Source organism: Lates calcarifer, linkage group LG7_1, assembly GCF_001640805.2.
Source record: "Lates calcarifer isolate ASB-BC8 linkage group LG7_1, TLL_Latcal_v3, whole genome shotgun sequence".
Classification (NCBI taxonomy): domain Eukaryota; kingdom Metazoa; phylum Chordata; class Actinopteri; family Centropomidae; genus Lates; species Lates calcarifer.
This window is the reverse complement of record NC_066839.1, coordinates 5,300,479-5,319,902: the sequence shown is the minus strand read 5'-3', so window position 1 is coordinate 5,319,902 and position 19,424 is coordinate 5,300,479. Positions and strand designations below refer to the sequence as shown.

Here is a 19,424-nt window from a genome sequence, read left to right as displayed (position 1 = left end):
TCTCCTGGCCCTGGATCTGTGGCGAGGGGCATTATCTTGTTGAAACATCCAGTTTTGACCTTGACGGAACAGTGTACGTGCAGAAGGGAGCATGTGGGTTTTGAGAATGGCACAGTACTTGGCAGAGTTCAATGTGCCTCCACCACGCTTGACAGTAGCTACTGTACATGCTGGAGATAAAGCTTGGCCTGGCCTTCTGTGTACCCTCACATTATCAGGAGGATAAAGCTGGAAACTGGACTCATCTGACCACAGAATCTTCTTTCAGTTCCTGGCTGTCTTCTCTGTCTCTCACTGGATCAGGGGCTTCTTGACAGCCTTGTAGGACCTTAAGCCATGATCTAAAAGTCGGCCACGTACAGTGCAGGTGGAAAACTGGACACCAGTTTGGTTTGACCACCGCTGCTGAAGCTCCTGTGATGTCATTCGGCTTTTTTTTCCTGCACATGCGGATCAGGATGCAGTCATTTCCTGCTGAAGAAACCCTTGGACGCCCAGATCTTGGTTTGTCTTCCAAGCTGTTGGTTCGTCTGTATTTCTGCAGAGTGTTTCCAACTGCTGAAGGACTGCATCTGCACTTCCTGGCTGAGAATCTGTATCTTCAGGCCTGTTTCCTGCGTTAAGTTTCTTGTTTTAGCCATTTTTGTCTCTGAAGAACTTTCAAATGTGCTGGCTTTATATAGACACGAAGCACGGCAACAATGTGTCTTTTAATAAAACGCACAACCTTCATTAGTGGATCACTGGTACCAAAATTTCTTATGTATTTTTATACATACGTTTTTAATGGCTTTTTTAGGATTTGTTTAGTATTTTGGCTGTGACTGTACTAAAAGAAATTGCACTTGAAGACCTAAGACTGATTCTTAATGCAATATTTCACAAATGGGGGCGTCTGAAAACTTTTTTCCACCTCTGTAAATGGAGTCTACACAGTTATAGAAAGTCCAACATGACTTGAACGCAGCATTTCTGCTTGATTTGGATGGTTAACTGACTTCATGCCAATATACGGATGTAAGCAGATCTTTTTTTTTTTTTTTTTTTTTTTCTTTTTTTTTTGCTTTTGTTTTTAAAAGAACGTGTTATGATGACTTTATACTGTCAGCTGCAGGGAGAGAAGTTCATTCCTATGAGCGGCTGATATAAGGAGGAATCAGCCTGATATATAATCAAACTCATGCATCTCGACCAGTGTGTGTGTGAAGCTGGAACAGAGTGATGTGTATGAAGCGAAGCAGCTTTCTAAATTGGCTCTTTGATGGTTGCTGCATCTCACTGGAGGGTACGAGCAGCAACAAATGAGCACGAACACACACAGAGATACACACACACGCAAACATACACTCACAGAGAGTAACTTAATCACACTTTTGTTTATTACTTGCGTGATAAACATGTAATCCCGGCGAAAAGGCGTCCCCGCTGACCCCGCATTAGAATAATAAGCAGCTTGATCAAAATGAGCTGGAAAATTAAATCGATACATCGCCTCTGCCGGAGTTTCTGTAAATTGACAAACGGACAAGAATGAATCACAAGTTTGACATCAGCAACGCATAATGTGATGGGGCGGACGATGCATTATTCACACGGGCTATTGATCGTATTACAATGCAACTGCTCTGCATCAGAGCTGATTTTCTATTTCACTATTCTCCCCATTCAGCGCCATATTGTTTATTATCCAATTATATCTATGAATCCCCCTTTTTTCAGTGCAGTGCAGATATTTGCACATGGAAGTGAGTTAACATGCAGAACACACGCTAAAAAAATGAACATCTTCAAACCAGAAATGCATGCAATGAATACTGCCATTTATATAGAAGTGAATTAAACAGTCTGAGGTCTCAGTGGGACTATAACTCCTGCTGACTGAGCCCCACAGTCACGAATACCAAACTCTGCCAACTTCTAAGCCCCATCTCTCCAGTCTCTCTCCTCTGAAGCTATAACCCCCCTCCTCCTCCTCCTCCTCCTCTTCCTCCTCTTCTTCCCCCTCCTCCTCCTCCTCCTCCCTGGCTTCTCTGCTAAAACCTCTTCCTCCTCTGTCCTGATCCCCGTTCAGTCCCAGGAACCTTCAAGGCCTTTTCTCCTCAGCCCGTCATTCCCGACTGTCCCTGTCAACCCCCACACACTCACACACGTACGTAAAAACACACACCACAGGAGCTACTGCAAAAGACAAGAGCACCGTGTTCTTCATTAGTGATGATCATCCTGCTCTGCTTCCATCTCTATAATCAGATCCTGAGAGGAAACTGGATGTGGAAGCTACAGTTTATTTAATAATGCAGCATAATGGAGTTGGGTTGACATGGAAGCATGAATTCATCCTTTAACTCAGACTAGGATTCAGCCATTTTATCAGTTTAAAAAGATGTTATCCATGGTTTTATCTGTACCCAACAACCTCCAAAACCTGGACAGCCACTGGTGAGTCTGCCAACATGGAAACACTGATGCTTCTGTGGCATTAGAGGAAGTCCTGAGCCTGTAAAGGCCTTTTTGGATTCCTCATAAAAGCACAGGTGTTGCCTCTAACGTTAACAACAACTCTTTTATCCTTGTGTCCCAGTAAACCATGACAGTGAGCCTACATGTGCAATAAAAGGACGAGAAACTGAAGCGTCATTTACACCCGTGTTTGACCTATCAAGACGTCTCCTGTGACTTAGAATAATTCAGGTCTTACAAATAAATACCGCTGACATTTTTCTTATTGCACGCTCAAGTCCCATTTCTCACATTTAAAAGGTTTGAGACACAGTTTCCTGCAGTTTACCAAATCAAAGCTGAACTCAGGTCTCCATGTTGGAGCCTTCACCCACTGTTTCTGTGGTGCTCTAGTGCAACCTAGTGGTCGGCAGCTGAACTGCAGCCTGAGTGAGCACAATCACAACCCCCCATGATGTGACTAGGATTAGGTTTGAAAAGGAAAGTCTGGATACAGATATAGAAGGAAAATGAATCTTGAGGTGTTTTAATACTTGTTGAAGTAATAAATTAATTAAATTACTAATGTATGCCCAGGCCCAAGAGCTTAAGTCCAGAACGCTGCAGTAATACCACAAAAAAGTCTGGAAATAATGAGCAATTTGAGTAATTTTCCTGTCTGCCAACAAACTGTATAAATCACTGACAAAACATGCACTATAAAATACTGGAAATATACAATCATAAATAACCAGATGTTCCCTCTTTTCCAGTCTTTTGGAATCAAAATTCAACAATAATTCTGATTTTTGTAGAAGATTTCACGGTTTTGCTGAACCATTTCATCAGTGCTATTATAATACAGTTCATCATACTACCCCACACTGTCTCACTGGTACCAGTGCATTAATAATAGTAGAATTTGAGAGTTTTTATATGTCAATAATTGTGTCTGTGAGTCTGTTTCCTTTGCTTTGTGTCAGCACTTGTGGACAATTACATGTAAAGGAAGCAACTAAATGATTAAAGGATTACTCCGCTGTTTTTCCACCTTAAGTCCAGTTATTTAACACACTTATTGTGCTGATTTCCCCTCAACAAGGACGTCTTATCACACTGATTATTATCGAATACAAAAGGACTAAAACTGAAGCAGACAGAGTTAAAACCGTCCCTGGCCTCCTCCGGACTGAAATCCCAGGGAAAAGCAAAAAATGAAGACAAATGTGTCTCATTTATCGATGGCTGAGAACAAAAGACAGGGAGCAGATAGAGCAGTGTTAGTGTGACATGTGCGTAATGTATGCTGATACATCGTGTGTCAAAGCCCCTGCAGGACAACGACCACAACCATGCCTGCAGACTTCCAGACTGTCAGGACATCTGTCATTGCTGACAGTCATATGCCCTGCCATGTGTGTGTGTGTTTGTGTATATATATATATATATGTGTGTGTGTGTGAGGAAGAAAGAGAGAGGGATGGGTGAATCTTTGGCAGGGGGTCATTCCAGAGAACATGGGAACAGCCGTGCTTTTTAAACATTCATGTCTGGTATTCTCAGTGGCAGTTTGGTTTTTGTTTTTTTTTGCATCAAACATCAAAGGGGCTTGGCAGCGTGGCAGCCACGTCAGAGAGAGCATACGCAGAGATACGACTGTGTGCAGGCAGATATACAGACCATATATGAGTCAGTCCAGACCCAAACGTCATGAACTGAAGCCACTCAGGGCAGCATTTACTTCCTCCTTAAAACACATCCTGAATAACAGCTCCTGTCAACTTTTAACAGCCATATCATGTAGATTTATCTTTAAAAAAAATCCTCCTTTCTCCATTTAAAAACAGCATTAGAAAGAAAGGGACTTGACCAGCTGCACTGAGGCCTTCTAAGGTGGAAACTACAGGGCAATAACACATTATGTATAAAGGATTTGTCTCCCTCGATTCAGTTTTAATGGGTGCATGTGTGGTGTTCAGACACTAGGGGGAGCAGTTTACACACAGTTGAACAAGAATAAGTCAGGAGTGGTGGTAAGTAGGGATATGTGACAGTTAGCAAACATTTCTCCTGTTTATTAAGGATTTTAATTAGATTTTTAAAATTTAACCTTGACAAATAAAACGATTCTGTGTCCACAAATCTGTGAATTCTCCACTAATCAGTTAAAATATAAAACATGGTGAAGAGGAAACAAGTACAAGGGTATAAACATCTAATCTAACTGAATGAAATGTGCAGCTGTTCATTAGTTTTATACGTCTGCTTCATTTAAAGGAGACGTAAATCACAAAGTGTCGGGAAAGAACTGTTGAAAACTGGCTGAATTTGAGTCTGTGTCATGTTAATATCTATACATGTCTACATGACAAAATGCACTGAGCTGCCGCCACATGATTGGTTGATTAGATATTTGCATTAACAAGCAGTTGATCAGGTGTACCTAATAAAGTGCCAGGTGAGTGTGGGCACTGTATCTGCTGAATGCAAGTAGTTTATTTTAAAGGAATGAAAATGTTCTATGCACCAAAGAGATGAAGTGGGTAACAGCTGTCATTTCTACCTGAGGATAAGTTTAAAAAATGACTTCCTGAACATTTGATTTTATCTTAATAACAGGTTTTTTATATAACATTTGATTTATTGTCATTAGAACGCAAATATTTTTGCCTTCTAATCTTTTGTGAGACTCCACAGCAAAACTACATTATGTTAGTAAAAGTAATCACATATAAATGTCTTGATAAAGCTGAAATACTGCAGTGTTTTCTCTGTGTCCCTTCACTACAATATGATGCACTGTGACTATAAAATATTTTAATGCTGAGCCATCAAATTCAAAGTCAATCTCATAATGTATTGTGCAGCCATGTTTACATCCACCTTGCACGTATAAAGCCACATGTAATAACACACACCTGGTAACATAATTATGAATAATGCATGTGTAATTATTCCAGTGCTTACTATTTTTCTGTCTTGTGTCAGTGTGAGTGTATGGAGCCGTGCTGGTTGGATGTATGAAGAACAAACAGTTTCCACATAAGTCACTGCCAAAGTCAGCTTGTGGGTCTAAATGTAACACCACAATCCTACACGCCACTGTTAATTAGGATAATAGATCAATAAACTACACTCTAATCTAACTTCCAGCTATGAAGCGGGTTCTATTTTCAACCCGAGCTCCATTCATCATGCTGCTCTTACACCTGCAGGATGGTGCAGCCTGCTCTATAACTTTTGCTATTAGAGCAAAATATGGAAAAGTTAGTGTGTCCTGTAAAGTAGTTGTGTAGTAGTAGCTGCTTTTTTTTAATTTGTGTCATTCAAATTTAAGTTCCCAGTCTATACAGGCTTAGTAAACGCAAACAAATGTACAAACAGGAGACAAATTAAAGGACAAATTTGAGCAGATGAGTAGAAAAACTCTGATGCTTCCACAGAGGGCAGCAGACTTGGCCAAGGACCTGGAGAGTCAATGCCAAGGAGGAATGAAACTTTTCTGGAGGCTGCCAGTGGACCAGTACCTTTATTTATTTATTTTGGCTTAGTTTATTGACAACATTTTAATATATTTATAATCTACAATACATCAGACTTTCTCACAGATCTGATATTATGAAATATAAGAAAACAGGAACCAAAAATGACTCAGAAAGCTATAAAGATTGATTTTCATGTTGGTTTTTGCTTTAATTTGTCGCCTGTGTGTATGTAGACGTCAATTTTATGCCTCATCCATGCTCCCTGCAGTCCAACTAATAATTTTATTCATTTTTCACTTTATGTAAATCTATTATGAGCTACTGCAACACTCTCTCCACCCAATAAAATTAAATAAATTGCAGTGTAAGAGCAGCAGCTATGGATGTGGTGCCTTCAGATTCACCGTCTACCACAGCTGTGTACAATATTAAGCCTTTAGTTAACTGATTGTGCTTTTATTTTGTGAACTGCAGAGACATGAGATAAATAAAACATGTATTTCCTGTAATTTTTTCCTTCTCTTTTTGTTGTTGCTGCTGCTGCTGCTGTCAACCCGCCCTATCTTCCACAGTAGTGGAGGTTTTTACACAGGGGTTCCCCATTCACAAAGCCTGCTGCCTGACTTTACAGAGGGCGGAGAGAGAGAGAGGGAGAGAGGGAGAGAGAGAGAGAGAGAGAGTTGAGACATCCCTTCCTCACTTGGCTGCATTCGGTTTACCGACACCGGGAGAAGCGACCATGCTGTGGAAACTAGTTGAGAATGTCAAGTATGAAGATATTTATGAGGTAACGTTGTCGTCCAGCTGTTTGTGTCTTGGGGAAATAGACTTTATTACACCTGCTTTTTTTTTTTTTAGAGGAAATAATGAAGTGTTGGACATTGTTAAGTTCAGTGAGGTGTTTTCCAGGAGGCTTTAGGCCTGTTATTCTGTGATGTTGCTGGCTGTGAATATGAATTAGAGGACATTCCACTGGATGAAAAATTCGTTCAGATAGAAATTTCTGGTCATGTGGGCTAATTTCTCTGAGATTTTGTCTTATTTTATGTGTGTTTGTGGCTACGGTGCAGCTGCATCCACTGTTTGAATCAGGTGGTTAAAAAAACAGGAAAATATTTGACAGTAGGTGCAAATAATCTGTATTTAATATTTCTTTAAATTGGATATGTTTTTAAATGTGGCACTGCGTTTTTAATAAACAAACAACTTAAATTTATAGTTGAAAATATCTCTGCCAAAATCGTCAAAAATAGACAAAAATATGCATTTAAAAATAAATAAATGTCTTATTTTTTATTTTAAATCGCAGCAAAATAGAAAATAACTGTGAGAAACGCTGGGTCAGAGCAGGGTGATGTGTCAGAAGTATGTAAATCGTTTGGCTTTGATCCCAGAACAATAATTTTTTAGAAACGAGCGATGGGAGAGGGAGAGAGAGGGGAGGGGGTTAGAAATGCCGCCGCGCGCGCGGAGGGGCGAAAAGGCTGCTCCGGCCGGCTCGCCGCTGAATGGGCTCGAGCACAAAGCAACACGAAGAAGATGAAGAAGAAGAAAAGGAAAAAAGAGGGCTGCTCGCGAGGCCCCTCGGCTCAAGCCCGGTGGGAAGCCCCTTGTCTCGTGCCGCACATGGCTTTTCTCCCACGGCGCGAGGGGAGGAGAGGCTGCTGATGTTGTTAAACAAGTCATCCAAGAGGGCAAAGAGGAGGCTTGTGTTGGTCTACAATATAAAGTTTAATCGCTTCTTTTGACTCGTGACACCATTCACGCGAGCCCCCTCACGCGCCCCCATGTAGTGTCTCGAGTGTGTGCTTTGAGTAATAAAAGGCAGCTGCAACACAACAGGAGCCGCCCTTTATTTTCCTGGAGTGAGTTTAGTTTGAGTGAGAGGAGGAAAATGCTGTGTGTTCGATGAGTTCACCTTTGTGCAGGTGTTTTGCGTCTGTGCGTAAAAGTGGGTGAATTGTACTTTGTCTTACACGTGCTCAAAGGTTGAGGGAAACGAACCCGTCACCCTGGTGCTGTTAGTGTCATGATACTGAGCTTTACAGCAAACCCAGCTGTTTATATCGCCTTCTAACGCCTTATATTGGTTTATTATAACGTCAAACACTCGTTTGCGCAAAAATAGTTTGCGCAAAACTGTCTCCAAAGGCGGGACAGTGCGCTTTCCCTGCCCACAAAAGGCCCCCACAGCGGTTATTTTTGTGCTGGGGGATTCCTCGCGGCTCTGAGCGCCGCTGTTCGCTTTTCTCCTGCGCTCGATGAGAGAGAGAGAGAAACCCTCTTTCTATCTCCTGCTGTTCGCGCGTCGCTTCGGCTCTCCACGGAATTTAAACGTCACTCACGGTTGCGCGAGAGGCTTCACGCTCCATGTGTCGCCAGTCCCTTGCCTCGCGCACATTAATATTCCTGTAAGTCCCAGTCATGAATAACAATTACACCATATACCGGGGGTAGAGGCGGGAGCTCGGTGCTCACAGTCAGAGCGGCGGCAGCTCCGGGCGAAGGAAGGTTCTGTATGGAGCTGTGAGACCAGGGCCGAGCCTGCACACAACAACACGCGCTGCTTTTTACCTGGAATGAGTTTGGCTGTCCCGGCCCGGCAACGTCTTCACTGCCCTGCTGTTTTACCGTGAGCCCGCTCGTGACACCGACAGAGGGTTTACAGATGTTAGTTCACTCCTACTCCACTGCGGTGAGTTCTCTCCCCTCTGTGTGTTTCACTGCTCCTTTGCGTAAACGCTGAATCCGTAGATATTGCTGTGAGGTTTTCGTTGTGAGACATTTTAAATTAGACTGTAACATTTTACCTCCAGGCTCTTATGTGCTTTTTGTTCAGGAGATCCAATGCCATTTAGGCTACTCTCTGGCTGCAGCACCAGGGGCAATACTCTAATAAACGCATCATGATCCTGGGCCTCCATGTGGTTTCACTTCCTCTGAATGTGGATCTAATTCTTCTCTGTTCTCCTTCTTCACCCTCCTCAAGGACCGGCATGACGGTGTCTCGAGCCACAGCTCGCGCCTGTCCCAGCTGGGCTCGGTATCGCACGCGGGACCCTACTCCAGCGCGCCGCCGCTGTCTCACGCGCCCTCGTCGGACTTCCAGCCTCCGTACTTCCCGCCGCCGTACCAGCCGCTCGCTCACTACCAGAGCCAGGACCCGTACTCCCACGTGAGCGACCCGTACTCCCTGAACTCCCTGCACCAGAGCCAGCAGGGCGCATGGGGGGCGCGGCAGCGGCAGGACGCCGCCGGGGACCGGATGGACAGCTCCGCTCTGCTGGCGCAGCCTCGGGCCTCGCTGCCTCAGCTGTCCGGGCTGGACCCGCGGCGGGACTACGGCGTGCGGCGGCCCGACGTGCTGCTGCACTCCGCTCACCCGGGACTGGAGCCCGGTATGGGCGACGGACTGCTGCACGGGCTGCACGGTATGGAGGATGTTCAGGTGAGTCAAAGGTCACAGGGCTAAATGTGAGACTTTCCTGCCACAATTGTGATTTTTGTTTTGTTTTTTAAAGTAATTTTAAGGATTTCTGACACGAGAAATAAATCTGCAGAGCGATTTAAAGTCAGGGAGCAGCGGACAAAACAACGATTAATCCACTGCATTTCTACCATTACTGAATATTATCTTAACAGCAGATATTAAATCTATTCAAATGCAATTATCACCATTTATACTGATTGAATTTGATCTAAAATCCACACACGTACCGTCCAGCAGCCTTTTCTCAGTCTGGATGCTGCTTTTTAAAATGAAAAATAATAAATGAATAGAAATAAACAGTGTTCCAGTGGAAGCAGCGGTCTGGTAATTGTAGACAGCTGTCTCCTTCATTGTCTCCGCATGTTTCCCGTGCCTTCAGAGTTAAGGTCAGTGAACTCAGAGCAGCTCCCTCAGGGCTGGACTCTGCACAGCAGCTGTAGCCTGGAAACGCAAATGGCCCACAGCGAAACAAACTGTGTTACAGGAGGAGACCTGAGACATGTCTGATGAGAGGGATGCTGAAGATGGACATGATTCTTAATATAATATTTAAAGGAGGGAAGTGTGGAGAAGATGCTGCTATACTTTATTAATTTTGATAAATGGAAAAACTGCATTTTTTTGTTTTGAAACCTGTTTAAACTTGTGCAAAATTATTATTATTCGTAGTAATATTATTAGCCATGCTCCCTCTGTTGTTGCCACTGCATTTATAGGATTTGAAGGCTGTCGTTTTTGTTTTACAGGCTGATATAGATTTTTATTTGTGAGCTGTTAAGGTGCCAAATACACAAAGCAAGCTACCAACGACTTTGTGAAATAGACTTTATAGTGGAGCTGTGTAGGATTTCATCTTCCCCTCGTTTTCCCCCCCTCAGGGCACAACCATCACGAGTTGTTTGCCATTTAACCTCCACAACAGATTCTCATTTCTTGGCTTTCCGTATTTGTGTCGTGCATTTATTAACCTCCACATAAATTTGTTTTAACAAATTATTCATTTTTTTCTCTATTCTTTTCTTTTCATGCGGGTTTGAAGCAAGTGATGACATCGGGTCTAGTTAAAAGGGAATTTATCTCGCAGGATGATGAATGAGTTTTTTTCTGAATAGCTTTTTTCGAGCTAAGTCATGATGACTAAACCAGTGGATTATAAACTAGATTTTACTGCAGCGTGGAGACAAACAACTCCCTGTTTTCTCTGCTTTTTGAATCTGAACTGAGTCCTGCAGGATTTTTAATGTTGATTAAATTCAACTCAAACACTAAAAATTAGCTCCACGTGCTCGTTAACTGGCTTATTATACAGTATCAGGACATGGATGACGGTGTATAAAGCGGTCTATAATGATTTGTATTTATCTCGGTTTTGACAGACTATTGAAGACACCAACGGGACGAACATCCTGGATCAATCAGTAATTAAGAAAGGTACACACACACACACACACACACACTTTTTACACACACTTACGCATTTCTGTGTGAGCAATTGTTCTTCCACTGCAGCAATATGATAAAAATGACAAGATTTAACACAAATATCAAATATATTGACAAATAATACAATAACTGGGGGAAAAATATGCGTAAATTTTTTTGAGATTGTTGACATATGTTATTAAAGGGAAGATATATATTTCTTATCTCTGTTTACCGTTATATTATTTGTTTTAATGTGTGCTGTGAAATATGATGATAAGTAAAACAACAGTAAATCTGTGCCACAGCTGGAGCAGGTATCTCATCTCCACGCTGTGTTTTTGGGTCCATGCAGGGTTGAGGAGGAGCGTGAGGTCGCGGGTTAACGATCCCGGTATATTGACTCGCAGGCAGTGTGTCGCTGACAGGCTGCCATGCTGCCGCTCTGATGATGTGCGGTGATTTAGTTACGGGATGTTGAGTGACTGAGCTCCCCGCGGGGCATTTAAGCCGCTGATGTAATAAATGGCACCGCTCACGGAGATCTCGTGAGCTCGTTTAGAGCTAATCTGCGGTATTATCCCCCGTGGAGCCATCAAAACCCCCTCGCACTGGCCCCTACGCATGCATACACGAGGCTGGCTGGCTGCTTGATTCTTCTTCTTCTTTTTTTTTTTTTTTTAGTACGCCATTAGCGCGAGCATTAACACGCTGGATGAAGGAGCATCCAGTGCTGCTGGTGGGAGTTAAACCGGCCGTGGAGAAAAGACGGGGAGGTGGTTAATGCGATTTGGGAGCGCGAGCCAATCAACAATCGATAATATTGTAATGAGAATGTCGCGCGACATTAAATAACAGCAAATGCCCGGCGCGTGGGCGCCTCATTAGGCCAGGGACGCTCTCTGAGAGCGCGTGGTCTTGAAGTTTAACAGAGGAGACGGATTTAAAGATTTAAGACTTGAGTCATATCAGGATGTTTTCCCTTTATTAAAAAAATAAAGTTATGTAACACGTCCACTCATCGTGCCTCTAACCTCCCTCTTTCAGTTCCCATGCCGCCCAAAAACGTGGGCTCTCTGATGCTCGGCAAGGACGGGCTGATCGGTGGAGTCACCGTCAACATAAACGAGGTGTTCTGCTCGGTACCGGGCCGCCTGTCGCTGCTCAGCTCCACCTCCAAGTACAAAGTGACCGTAGGGGAGGTGCAGAGGAGACTGTCCCCGCCCGAGTGCCTCAACGCCTCCTTGTTGGGGGGCGTGTTGAGAAGGTACGACTGAAGCCTCAGAGCAGGGTTTTTGACGCAGAGTCATGGCGGAAAGAAAAGTCTCAGGAAGCCTGTGGTTCATTCAGTGAGCAGTAGAATCTGTTAATTAAAGCCTCCACAAAGATTCTACTTAACATTAAAATCTCTGGAGACAAAGTGGAGCACAAGCTGATACGTTATTATTGTCAATGTCTGTTGATATTTCAGTGCACAGTTAAGGTGAACATCCAGTGGTCTGATCACGCGTTTTTACACGACTGTTTCCTTTGTTTCTGCAGAGCAAAGTCCAAAAACGGTGGGAAATGTCTGAGGGAAAAGCTGGAGAAGATTGGACTGAATTTACCTGCTGGAAGACGCAAAGCTGCCAATGTCACATTATTAACATCTCTCGTAGAAGGTGATTGATTTTTACTTTGAAACTGCGGAAATACACCTCTCCTCTGACACAGAAACCTCTAATATCTTTTATTTATTGTCTGTAAGTAAAGCAAACACATCATCCCTCTCTACTCACTGCCCAAAACTAACTCAAAGCCCAGTGTGAGCGGCCTCAAACACAGTGAACTCAATAATAACATTCAGCGCAAGCAAGAAGAAGAAAAAGCAACTGGCGCCCAGAGTCAAAATGCGCCACTAAAAATAAAAATAATTTTTAGAAACGAGCTTCAGCTCCAACATTACCGAGAATTACGCACGGCCAAAACCTGGGGCTGCAAAGGTCATGACCTTACAGGCTCACTGTAGCTGTAAAACCTGGATGACAGCAGCGCCAGGGAAATAAATATTCAGCGTTGAGCATGTTGAGTGCGCGGTTTGGTCTGTTAAATTAATTTAGGTAATTAAAAGCGACAGTTTGGACACCAACATTTTAGCTACAACAAATTACTTTGCACATGAAGCTCATTTCTGTGTGATGTTCATGATTGATTTTACCACTTGTTCGTTTGAATTAAAGCAACACTGTCCTGCAACCAGCTAACATGGAAATATAGTTGAAATATTTTTGACTAAATCCAGGATTTACTGTTTTTTCCTGCCTCATTGGCTGTTCCTCACACTTTACTGTTCATTCTTTCCTTCAAAACGCAAAACAGAGTAGCTCCCTCTTTTTTAATAATCATGCAAACCAACTAATTATCTTATATCGTTAATTTTCACAATAAAAGCTGGATTTTATTTGAACATTTTCGATCGTTTTTGTGTCAGGAGAGGACTACTAGAGGCAATTGGTGCGTAAAAAGATAATATGTCGTCTGTAATAAATATATCCTGCACAGGACAACCAGGAAATTAGCATGAATAAATACTAATAATTATGAATAAATAAATAATTTGTTGGATCTAAGAATTTCTGCAGCACAGACCCATGATAAAAGTGAAAGTTAAAATAGAAATTCGCATAAATCTCTATAAAATACTTACATTACCTGTAGCTCACTGTTTGATTACATTATATTTACATTGATTATTATTACCCCCCGTCCCCCCCTCCCCTCCCCTCCAGGTGAGGCGGTCCACCTGGCCCGGGATTTCGGTTACATCTGCGAGACGGAGTTTCCCACCAAAGCCGTGAGCGAGTACCTCAACCGGCAGCACGCGGACCCCAACGAGCTGCACACGCGGAAAAACATGCTGCTGGCGACAAAGTGAGTTTGATGGACCGTTTGATTAGATTCTGTTCCCTCATAGTCTTTTATGGGGCGTTTTTTTTTTCTGTCACGGAATATGTAACACACATGTCTGCAGTGAAGCATATAGGGAGATTCCACTGGTGAAGGGATTAAAGCACGTGATTATATTGTTGACTCGTTTGAAAATAATACATTTAGGTGCATTCAAATAGAGGAAGGAATAGTGGGAAATAAAGAGGACAAAGGTCAGAGGCCTCTGTCAACACATCAAGATAGAAGAGTGACAGAAATGGGTTCAAATGTCCAACAAAAAAATCAAATAAATCTTAAGATATTCCCACCTTAGAATAGTCTCATGCGGCAGAATTTCCCATAATTCAGTGCAATAAAGATCTAAAATAAACATGTATTTGGGCTCAAACTTTACCAGCATTTATAAAGCTTTCAGTTGCTTTACTGTACATACAGGGGTGAAAAATAGGGCACCCATCCTCTCTGAATAGGAATATTTCTGCTGAATGAAATTATCGTGAAATTAAACTCTCTCCCATTTTCCTGAGGCCTCTATGACCCCCCCTCTTTAAACCTCCCCTTCCTCCTTTTCCCCTGAGGGTGTAAGCCTCCTCACATATACTCTGCAGCTTTAACTCTATATCACACACAGTACCAGTGCTCACACATGGTGAGCATGGTATATAGTGACATTTGGAAAAGGGAAGAGCGAGGTTTTGCTAATGAAAGGCATTGAACTCAGTATGGATCTAACCTGTGATGAAAACGGCTGATTGAAAAATTGCCACGGTGAAAAATTAGGGCAGTTAAATTCAGCAGAAGCGTTTAGGAAACGAGCAGGAATCCGCTTTAAAGCCGAGAGCAAAGCAAAGCATTGATTTTCACCTTCTGATTGTGACATAAACTTACTCTTAACACACACACATATATATAAAAACAAGGTGTCAGATGCAGTGTGATCCCATCACTTTGTATGCAAACTACACAACTAAGCAGGATAACCTTTAGCTCAGGTATAGACGAACCTTATTTGCCGCTGGAGACTTTTATGTTGCCTGTACAGCTCACAGACATTATAAAATAACAAGCTCCGAGGTTGCAAGTGTGTCTGACCTCTGCTTCTGGTCTCAGAGGCGATCCATTTTTACTGGTTCTCCTCGTAAAAGTTACTTATATTAATCCATTTTTTATGGCCGTTAAAGCTGTGGAATTGAATCCCGGGATCCTTGTGATTACCTTTAGCGAGTGAGCGGGATAAACCAGGGCAGCAGCAGTGATGTGGATTTAAAAATGTGGATTAAATTGAAGAATCACTTTAGGGTTTTGGCCATTTTTTGCAATTAACAAAAAGAAGGGCTTCTGCTAATTAACACAGGGTCCTAATCTGTGTCCGTTCACTCCCCTGAATGTGAGTTTTTGTTGTGAGCAGAGCTCTAAACCACCTAACGAAGCTCCCTTTAGGAAGCTTGTATTTTTAGCTTGCATAAATAGTGCTGTCTGCTGGCCTGCCTGTCTGACTCTGTGTGTGTGTTGGTGTGGTATACTCAGTATGTAAGGCTGTATGTGTGTGTTTGGTGGTGGATGTTTGATGCTCAGATTCAAACCTGTTCCAATACGGGGGTGTCGGTGCTGCCTGTTAGAAATTCATTATTTAGCAGTGAAGTGTTTCAAGTCGCCAGAAAACAACAGCGAGAGCCTTGAGTGTAGCCCCGGGTGGCGGCTTCTCCTCTCTACTCCCCTAACCCCAGCTGGGCTCGGCCTGCACAGCCTGTCACTCATTTGCTGGAGCTCTGCCCTTAGGCCGCTTAGGATGTGTGTGTGTGTGAGTGTGTGCATGGGGCGTGCAAGTATGAATCCGAGAGAGAGAGGGGGAAAGAGAGAGAGATGGGTCTCTTGAATATAAAATGTGGGCCTAAAACCAGAGGATGATTTGCCGAAATTTAACAAGGAGAACAAGGTGAAGAGGTGATTTCCTCTCACTGATGCTCTTCTCTGTGAAGCCGTGTAGTGAAGAATGAAGAAGCATTTAATGACCTCTCCTCACAAATCACACGCGTTAACAATTAAAAATTAGTTCCTGATGGTGAAGGCCTCGAACTGTACAGCGAGCACGAGCTAGGGGTTTTGTGCAGCAATGAAAAATGCGCTATTAGCATTAGCGTCTTTGTGTATTTTGGTGTTTGATGGAGAACTCATCAAGCTTAAACAACAGTCTGATAGCCATGCAGGAAAAAACATGCCTTAGATAATAACAAAAACATCAGCTGTTAAAGTGAAAGAAAGTAAATTAAAGTAAATTTTGCAGCAATTTTCACAATTAAAAAAACAAACAAAAAAAGGTATAAAATTCTTTACAGGCAGTTGTTGTCTGGGTTCAATCAGAAGGCACGTTTCTAAGGAACAAAATACTCGATACTCTCAATTGGAAAATTCTCACGGTGCATCCAGCTCCATGTATACAACTCCTACTGTAGCAGCTGATTACATCAACTCCTGCTCGCGCTCTCTCTCTCTCTCTGTTTTCCAAAGGCATTCTGGGAAACACAGGGAATCACAAAATGAAACAAAAGTAGATAGAAGCAGGCTGAGGGAAAGTGGGTTCAACAACAAAACAAACTGCTACGCTACATCACAAAAAAAGGCCTTAGGAGCATCACTTAAAGGGGATACAAAAGAGGGAGAGTGTTTTGCCTTTGGGATACATTATGTCATGCGGGAATATCAGGGGAAATTAGAATTTCTTTGCATCTAAATTTAATGCATTCGACTTAAACTCCTATTGTGTAATGATAGTGCAAGATTCTTGTATAAACACTCGAAGCGTAGGATAAAATAAGTGCAGGGAGACGGAGGGAACCACTCCTGTGACCCTGGAAATCTACTGATGTGACACTCAGTTTAGAGCAGAGGCAGTTTTCACCGCGTGACAGAGGAAGATTTTACAAGATTTTACCAGAGAGTCCTCATTTAGCAGCTTAAATCTTCTCTTAATTAACACAGAACTGATGCAGCGAGCTGTAGCTCAAAGCTCCCAGCGCCTCCCTCCTCTGTGAATAGGTGGGTGGGGTCATGCTTCCTTCTGCAGCTGCTGAACTACCTGCAAGGATTTCATCAGTCTGGGTTTCACTGATGGTCTGAATGCTGATTTAAAGTCTTTTTTTTTTTTTCTTTTTTTTTTTTTTAAATACTATTCTGGAGGAATTGCTGCTTTAGCTTTGTGGCACCACCCCTGATCCTCTAAATTACTGCAATTATTTCTACATGTGCTGCGCTACACTCAGAGAGCAGTGGACGGATCGAAGCCTCGCACACACTAAAATCAAAACAGATTTTCTATACTGTGTGCAGAGGATAGACTGTCACAGCACACCACACACTAACAGATTCACCACCAACAACCAGAGTCTGGACTTGCAAAACACGAAATCTGACACCGTCAAACACAACTTTAGAGTGAACAAACATGGCGAACAACGATGTCTCTTGTGCTTCCTGATTGGCTAACGCTCCATTCCACGTGACAATCCACAGAGTACGTGCTTAGCTTTCCTCTAAGAACATGTTTCATATTTATCGATCGGGGAGGGTAAAATCCCTCTGAACACACCTCACACCTCAGGAAAATCTGCCAAGATCATCTTTAGAGCCATCAGATAATCAGGCCTTTGCTGACTTTGGTCAGTAGAGATGTGATTTGTGTGTTACTGGGGTTTTAACTGGAAGATATCACCACATAATTTACTGCAACCACATCACTGACAACCAAAAAAGAGACACACTAAAATACAGCTTAAAGTTAATGTGCTTCTTTTTCTGCACTTAATGCAGTTAAAGCACCAGAGAGCTCCCTGCTGCTGTTTCCCTCCTCTATAAGACTCTCTCTGTAATTCAGAGTAGTTTCTGTCAGCAGTGCAAGAACATCTGCAACTCATGCTGCAAAATATCCTCACTATCACCCCCCTACACACACACATACACACACACAGTTGCAGAGGCACTGTAACAGATGTAGGCAGTGGCTGGTTTGGGTACATTTACACTTTATACTGTGTACTGGTTTGCTGACAAAGCCGATGTCTGCTGCGATTTTAAACTTAGAAGTATCTCCTCGATGAGCTCTGTCGATTAAATTCCCCACAGTGTTGCATTAGCAGGTCCCCTGGCTGTATTTCAGTATTAGCTTGGGGCAAAAAATTACTGATAGGCCCCTGACAGAAGATGAGGTAAAGATCTTATTTCATATACTGTTGCTGAAACTCAAACCAGATTATGTGCAGCTGATGTTTTGAGGCCCCAAGAGAACTGTTGGTTTTAGCTGAGAGATTTTAATATGTTGTCTACATTTAGTGACAGCCTTGCCAATATTAACATTCCCAAGAAACACAGAATAAAGGCTGTGGTCATTAAATTTAATGACACTGAATCAGCCATTCACTCAGAGTTCCCTCCTGACGTCGTCTTTGTGTCTTCTCTCTCCCCACCTGCAGACAGCTGTGTAAGGAGTTCACAGACCTGCTGGCCCAGGACAGGACTCCCCTGGGCAACTCGAGGCCCTCGCCCATCCTGGAGCCCGGCATCCAGAGCTGCCTCTCCCACTTCTCCTTCATCACGCACGGCTTTGGGTCGCCCGCCATCTGCGCCGCGCTCACCGCCCTCCAGAACTACCTCACCGAGGCTCTCAAAGGACTCGACAAGATGTTTCTCAACAACCCTTCCAACAACCGGCACGGGGACGCCGGCAACAAGGCCGGCGACAAAGAGGAGAAGCAGCGGAAATGAAGCAGGGCGGGGAGGTGTGTTGGGAGGGGAGTGACGACGGAAAGAGAGAGGGAGAAAGAGCCGGGAAGCAGGAGGCGGCCACACACTCACACAGAGAGAGGCGTTACACCGTTAACTTCTAGCTTTACACCACTGCGACTGACCTGCCACACACAGGGCTGAGGAGGAGGAGGAGGAGGAAGAGGAAGAAAAAAAGGCAGAGGAAGACACACCCGTGGGCCAGTGTCAGAGAGCACAGAGGGATTTTTCATCTGTGTTACGTTCTTTTCATTCCCCCCGAGGACATGGTGGTTACTGTGTTACATCCATTTCGCTCCCCCTGCCTGCATCCTGTGAGACTGAGACGCTGTGAGCAGCCAGCAAACAACAATGTGTGTGTGTGTTTGTTTGTGTGTGAATGAACGTGCGTGCGTGCGTGCGCTTGTGTTTGTCTTCACACAGGAAAAAAAAAGCATTGTGGGTATGAAAATTTCGGGTGACGAGTATTCTGTGAATCTGTGAAACAGGTTTGTCTGGTTATTTAACACGAGCACGAGGAGGGAAGGTGTTAATTTATGTGTGTAAATATTTATTTATATTAATTTAAAATGGATGGTTGTGTAAATAGGTGCACCAGCTATTTTGGCGTAGGCCTATTTATCTGTGATTCGACCTTTGTGAGCCGGCGGGCTGGGACGGGGCGGCTGGGGTGGGGTGGGGGAAGGGGTCGGGAGGGATGGGTTGTTGGGGGTCGGGTGGGGGGCAGGACTCATCCAGTGTTTTTCTGTTCTTATAGAGCTGTTGTCATGGTGCTGATGATGGGTAGACATGCTTCTAATTGTCCAGTGATTTCATTTCTATCACACTGATAATAAACCATGTGTTTTATTATGCGAGGTGTGCAGCCTGCGCCTTTTCTCCAG

At 43.3% G+C, this 19,424-nt stretch overlaps 1 protein-coding gene across 1 annotated transcript; it reads left to right on the top strand.

Annotated features, from left to right (window-relative positions):
* The first annotated feature begins 6,621 nt into the window (after positions 1–6,621).
* On the top strand, positions 6,622–19,197 carry tfap2b (transcription factor AP-2 beta). Its single transcript, XM_018685094.2, has 7 exons — positions 6,622–6,711; positions 8,914–9,372; positions 10,791–10,845; positions 11,884–12,103; positions 12,379–12,497; positions 13,605–13,746; positions 18,231–19,197. Exons 1-7 carry the CDS (start codon positions 6,664–6,666, stop codon positions 18,520–18,522), a joined length of 1,335 nt encoding a protein of 444 aa, XP_018540610.1. The 5' UTR covers positions 6,622–6,663; the 3' UTR covers positions 18,523–19,197.
* Positions 19,198–19,424: the final 227 nt, after the last annotated feature.

Coding starts and splice junctions, on each gene's coding strand:
- tfap2b (XM_018685094.2), top strand. CDS start 6,664: ATGCTGTGGAAACTAGTTGAGAATGTCAAGTATGAAGATATTTATGAG. Junction 6,712..8,913: donor AGTATGAAGATATTTATGAG/GTAACGTTGTCG, acceptor ACCCTCCTCAAG/GACCGGCATGACGGTGTCTC. Junction 12,104..12,378: donor TTGGGGGGCGTGTTGAGAAG/GTACGACTGAAG, acceptor TTGTTTCTGCAG/AGCAAAGTCCAAAAACGGTG.